Below are 6,484 nucleotides of genomic sequence, written 5' to 3' on the forward strand. Positions count from 1 at the left end.
TTCACACAGTGAAAAACAGTCGTACAAAAACCTCCCTCAGTCAGACTGAACAGAAACTGAAGTGACTGCTGCAGCTGGAAGATACTGCAGAGACTGATACAGTTCACTGAGGACACACACACACACACACACACACACACACACACACACACACACGCACACACACACACACACTTATCTAAGACAAAGTGAGTCAATGTGTGATATGTAACATGTAATCCTAATGACTTTCTACCTCACCTACACCGCTTCTCTGAGATTTTAAGCACTTTCGGTCCCTAGTTATAACATATAGTTATTAAAGTTACATAATTTTCTCAAGGATCAATAAACTTTTTGGCTGACGAAAATAAAAAATGTGCATGCTTGCACTCTCTGTAATGTACAGATTTCTGTACACAGTTTGGGAACAGGAATCAGTCAACCCAACCACTCAGCAGGCACCTGTGAGGGACGAGAGAGAAACACCCACACATACATCCTCTGATGGGAAGAGTCTGTCACGGCGGGGTGCGCCGGTGTGAAGAATGAGGTGGACCCAGATGCAGACACGGTGGAGACAAAACGTAGTTTCAAAAATAAAGCGAGCCTTTATTGCAGAAGAAAAAACATAAAACTAGGGAAACTAAGGAGACGATGAACACTGTGTTAACAGAAGGCTGTGACACTCAGTGAAAGAACTACAACAAAACTATGAACACTGAGTAAACGAGGACACACAGCGGAACAATGAGGTAAACCTATGAAGACTGTGGTGAGGTTAACAGACGACCTGACACCGACTGAGCAGAAACACACGGATTAAGTACACATAAGGAATGATCAGGGGAAGCGGAATCACATGGGGAAACAGCTGACAGCAATTAACATAATGACAGGACAGGGGACGTGAAGCTAAATACAATAAACACAAAACACAAGGATCCTTCAAAATAAAACGGGAAACATAACGAGACCCAGACATGACTGGAACTAGACAAACAAAGAAAACTTGGACATGAAACATGACAGATAAACACACGAAGACTTAACACAGAAAACTTCACACAGGGATGAGACAAATGGGGAGCTTGAAAAATCATGAATTAAAAGTGTAACCCAGGCGTGACAGAATGTAACTCGATAAACTGAAATGAAACTAGACTGAAAGGAATAAGAAAACATCAAGAAACTCAGAATACTGGGTCACATGACCCAGGACCATGACAGAGTCACCCAAATAAACACACACACATATGACCCACATGATTTTCGATCATAAGAGGGGTAGAAACGTGAAGGCCACAAGTTCAGTCTGTGGATTTTACCTTCAAATCCAACAGTATTAATTACTATTAATTACTCTCAGTACAGTCAGGCTGACACAGCTGATGACTTGGACTGGGGGCTTCCCAGAATCCCGGGATGGAATGAAACTAACAGCTGGTCCGTTGTCCGAATCGAGTGGGTACATGCAACAGACAGTGCCACAGCTCGGACGGGCCACAGAGCCAGCAGCCTCTTAGCCCAAACCTTCAGTGGGAGCTGAGTGCAGCTCAACTGAATGAGAGAGGTGGAAGTCCGAGAGGGCTTTCTTCAAGAAGGCAGGGTTGGGCCGGAGGACCACCCCCTTCCCATCTGGCAGCCACCTACAACAGTCACTGTGGACCGACAGCGCCTCCAGCTCACTAATTCATCTGGTGGAAGTTAGGGCCAGAAAGAAGGCAGTCTTAAGCGATAGCCACTTCAACTCAGCACTTTCCAGGGGCTCAAATGGAGGGTGCCAAGGACAAGGTCCAGGTCCCAAGGGGGAACTGAGGACCCTGGCCTTTAAGCTGTTAGGTGCAAAGCAGTGTCAGCGTCACTGAGTGCTGAGCGACCAAGGCGAACTGCATCCAAGTTTTCCAAGGGAATGTTTTTTTTTCTTAACTAAGCATTCTGTCATTATCAGTTTTAGTTTTCTTCTGTGGTTTTTCAGGCCTTTTTAGTATCGTGCTGTCCAATGCATTTATTCCTTTTACGAATGAACCAGGTGGTTGATTCGGACGGTCCTAAAGTTTCTGCTCTTATGTTTATTTTGTTATTTCCTGTGGTGATGATCTCTTTGGACCTCATATGGATAGTAATTAATTAACAATACATGCAATTATTTTACTTAAAATCAATCAATCATATGTTTAATTAACAGGTCTTATCTGTCCATGAAATGGCTTTAAAAAACAAAGACGTATCCTTGTGGCAGTCTGTTCAAATACATTCCAGATTTTAGAAAACTGACTTTGAGACCTTTATTCAGTGGTATGTTAATTTGATTGATCCATTATTAAACAGCATTATGAGCCTGGTCCAAGTCTGTGTTGGAGTCAGTCTAGGAAAAAAGTCACACCAAAAGGTTCATTGCCTCAATGGTGTCATTGATCACTTTTGTAGTAGTAGCTGAATGAATGTTTAATTCTGCTTTTAATCCACATTACCAGATTGTGTATCAGGAGAAGGCTTAAAGGTCCTGGATAAAGTAATAAATAGAATAATATACCAACCCAATTACATCTCAAAACATGTTGAAAACCTGTGAATTCACATTGCAAAGACTAATTATGCAGTCCTGCTGGAGTCAGTCAGGTCATTTCCATAGAGAGGCACTTTGCATCAGCAGCACCATGCTCCAGTGCTCTGGGAGAGTTTATAGTCCTGAGAGTTGAACACTGGATGACTGACAGCTGTCCTTCATCACAACAGAAGCCACAGAAATCCTCCTCATCAAAAACATGACTTTGATCTGCGTCCTCATCTGGACTCTCCTCTGCTGCTGCTTCACAGGTAAAGTCCAGAGAATCAAACTCCTCTCCTCTATCAACATCTGTCCCTCTGAAATGAAGCCCACAAAACCATGAAGCTGCTTTATGTTTTTGTCTCTGTGTCCTCAGAGTCCAGAGGACAGATCACAGTGACTCAGCCTGGAGCAGTGCGCTCTTCTGTGGGAGGATCTGTGCGCATCAAGTGTAGGACCAGTCAGAATGTTCGTGTTTGGAAAAACAACCATCTTTTGGCCTGGTACCAACAGAAAGATGGAGGAATTCCTAAACTGCTCATTCACTCTGCTACCACTCGAGTATCAGGGATTCCAGCTCGTTTTACAGGCAGTGGATCAAACTCTGACTTCACTCTGACCATCAGTGGAGTCCAGGCTGAAGATGCAGCAGTTTATTACTGTCAGAGTCTTCACTATCCTAACAGTCAGCTTGTGTTCACACAGTGAAAAACAGTCGTACAAAAACCTCCCTCAGTCAGACTGAACAGAAACTGAAGTGACTGCTGCAGCTGGAAGATACTGCAGAGACTGATACAGTTCACTGAGGACACACACACAAAATAAAGCCCTTCAACACAAATATGTGTCCCACTGCTATCTCATGCATGTTGTTTTCAACTTGCAAATATATAATTAACTAAAGAACAAACGTGGGCCAGTAACAGATACCAAGATGAATCTTAGTCATGACCTTTGATAACCGCAGTGGAACAAAGCCATGACATCTAATCAAGTGTCAGGGCTGTCGCCAGAGCGTGGAGTGAACCCAAAACATACTCCGAGCTGTGGTGTGGACAATAACTTTACAATGAGGTAGAAACATAACAGTAGTGAATAAAATGTGATTCGGGGCAAAAGAAGTGTAACATAAACTATTACCCACACAGTAAAATTGGTATGGCTCTGATCTGGCCCACACAATGTGCCTACACATGGCCCGCATACAAGCACAAGGCCAGTTGCAGACACACTGGTGGTGCTGCGCTGGCCCAGAACAGTTTCAGCTCTGGCCCCAGATGTCAGCCTAATTTGTACCTTAATCCAGGAGAGCGCTTCAGAGACGATGACGTAAGCAAAGCAAGGGGGGGCTCCATGCTAGGCTAAAAGCTCGGGCTAATCGACCACTGCTACCCAGCCTCTTATTGGCCAACAAGAGGTCCCTGGAAAACAAACTCAACGAACTACGAGCCGGGATCACAACTCACACACAGGAAATTAGACAATGCTGCGCTCTTATTTTCACCGAGACCTGGCTTTCAGACAAAGTCCTACTGTTATGTTACTGCTTAGTTAATTTCATGTTTTAAATGTTAGTAAATGCGCCGCCCTGTGGTCCCTTTAAGTCGATATTTTCTGACACTAGAAGAAGAGTTAGACAGGAAGTTCATGTTTTCTTGCGATACTGCTTCAAGATGGCTGCTCCACATTCGTGTCCTTCTTTGGGTGTTTGTTAAAGCATTGTCTGTAAGTACTCAATGGTAAAAGCAACGAGGCACTCAAAGTGCTGTCTTTATGTGTGATGGACCACAGTTAACAAGTTTTCTATGTGCTATTCATATGTAAATGAGATCGCCAGTTCATATGCTAATTAACGGTGCTAATCGTCATGCTAGCTCCTCAAATGCATTGTTAGGTCATTGGCACATGTTGTTGTTAACAGTACAGATGAGTAATGTACATTTCCACATATGTTTTATTGTTACAGTTTCACAAAATGAAAGAACCAGTAAACTTCTCAAGATCTCATCTATTGTCTGGAGTTCCTGGGTTCATGTTTGGCTGTGTGGATAGCTAGTCAGACTTCTAGCGAGACCATTTACAGTGAAAAGACAGCACCACAGCAAACATCATAGCTACAGAAGCCACCGCGTGGAGCTACGACCATCCTATAAGCTAAGTAAAGTATATGGGCGGTCACAATCAAAATACAACAAATCCAAAATGTCTGAAAGTAAATCCCCCAAAGCCGAGACAGAGTCAGTCCGTTCCCACAAACCACCATCAAGAGCAGGTTCGTCAGCTAGCATTGAACTGCTCAGAGCAAGAGCAAAGGCTGAAGCTGCTCAAACAAGAGCCTCATATACAAAGAAAGAAATAGAAATTAAAGTCGAGCAAGCACGCTTACAAGCTACTCTTGACGCGCTGAGAGCGGAACAAGAGAAGGAAGCTGCCATAGCAGAAGCTAATTCTTTAGAAGCTGGTCTACTTGAATTAGGCTTCGAAACACGCAGTGTAGCTTATGGGCCACCCCTATCTGAGAGCAAAGAAAAACGCACTGCGCAGTATGTTTTGGAACAAACAGCTATCAATGCAACAGAATCAACAGCCCCAGTAAAAACTGAATACAAAGACCCTGCACCCGCCTTTCAAGAAATTGCTATAAAAGAAGGAAACAAAACAAACTGTGCTGCTACTCATAACGAACTGTACAAGCCCCCATCCACCAACTACAAAGAGTTTACACCTCTTGTTCAGACACCATATAAATCCAGTTATACTCAGGGCAATGAACATGCCCCGAGCCAACCCACTTACGACCTCGCCAAATATCTAGCCCGCAGCCAGCTCATTACTACAGGCCTTACCAGCTTTGACGACCAACCCATGAGTTACTGGGCATGGAAATCATCTTTCAAAACCGCAATAGCAGGGTTAGACCTTTCACCAGGAGAAGAGCTGGATTTGCTGGTGCGCTACCTTGGTAAAGATTCAGCTAAACAAGCCAAACAAATGAGAGCTGTCAATATCAGATGCCCTGAAGTTGGTTTAGCTATGGCTTGGGACAGACTTGAAGAAATATATGGCTCCCCAGAAGCTGTAGAGCAAGCTCTCTTTCAAAAGGTCGACAGCTTCCCTAAAATCACACTTAAAGAGCCTTATGAACTCCGTGATCTTGCCGACCTAATGTTAGAGCTAGAGACAGCTAAGTTGGATGGTTACTTACCTGGCTTGTCCTACTTAGACACATCAAGAGGGATCCAAGCGATAGTCGAAAAATTGCCGTACAATCTACAAGAAAGGTGGATGAATATTGGTTCAAGGTACAAGCACGATTATGGCGTCAGCTTTCCCCCCTTTACTGTGTTTGTCAACTTCATTCGCACTGAAGCCAGGACACGAACTGACCCTAGCTTCAGCGTTCACAACCCTAACCAACCCATAACATCAGAACGAAAACACATGCACGAAAGGTTCCCCAAAGGGCCCATATCTGTTCACAAAACTCAAGTACAGGACAAGGCAGATGCAGAAAAATCCAATTATGCTGTGAATCCAAATAAACAGTGCCCAATTCACAGCAAGCCTCATCCTCTGAAAAGGTGCAGAGGGTTCAGAGAGAAACCCTTGGAAGAGCGCAAACAGATCCTCAAAAAATTAAACGTCTGCTTTCACTGCTGCTCATCTACTGACCATTTAGCCAAGAACTGTGAATCAGAAATCACGTGCACTGAGTGTGACAGCAAAAATCACATTTCTGCCCTCCACCCAGGTCCAGCACCATGGGAGTCTAAATCGCCCCTTCCCCCACAGCAAGGCGGGGAGAGTGACAAAGCAGACACCCAAGAAGTCACGTCTCGGTGTACTGAGGTGTGTGGGGAAGGAGTGAGCGCCAGAGAATGTTCAAAAATCACACTAGTGAATGTATACCCTGCTGGACACAGAGAGCAAACAAAGAAAATGTATGCAATCTTG

General features: G+C 44.1%; 1 gene segment (V, D, J or C); it reads left to right on the plus strand.

Annotated features, from left to right (window-relative positions):
* Positions 1–2,747: 2,747 nt before the first annotated feature.
* LOC120745233 lies at positions 2,748–3,214 on the plus strand (the record flags this gene model as incomplete). The annotated part of the segment is given in 2 exon segments: positions 2,748–2,799; positions 2,907–3,214. Coding segments are annotated over 2 exon segments (360 nt in total), but the record flags the coding sequence as incomplete, so codon positions are not given.
* Positions 3,215–6,484: the final 3,270 nt, after the last annotated feature.

Source organism: Simochromis diagramma, unplaced genomic scaffold, assembly GCF_900408965.1.
Source record: "Simochromis diagramma unplaced genomic scaffold, fSimDia1.1 OVJJ01000021.1, whole genome shotgun sequence".
Classification (NCBI taxonomy): domain Eukaryota; kingdom Metazoa; phylum Chordata; class Actinopteri; order Cichliformes; family Cichlidae; genus Simochromis; species Simochromis diagramma.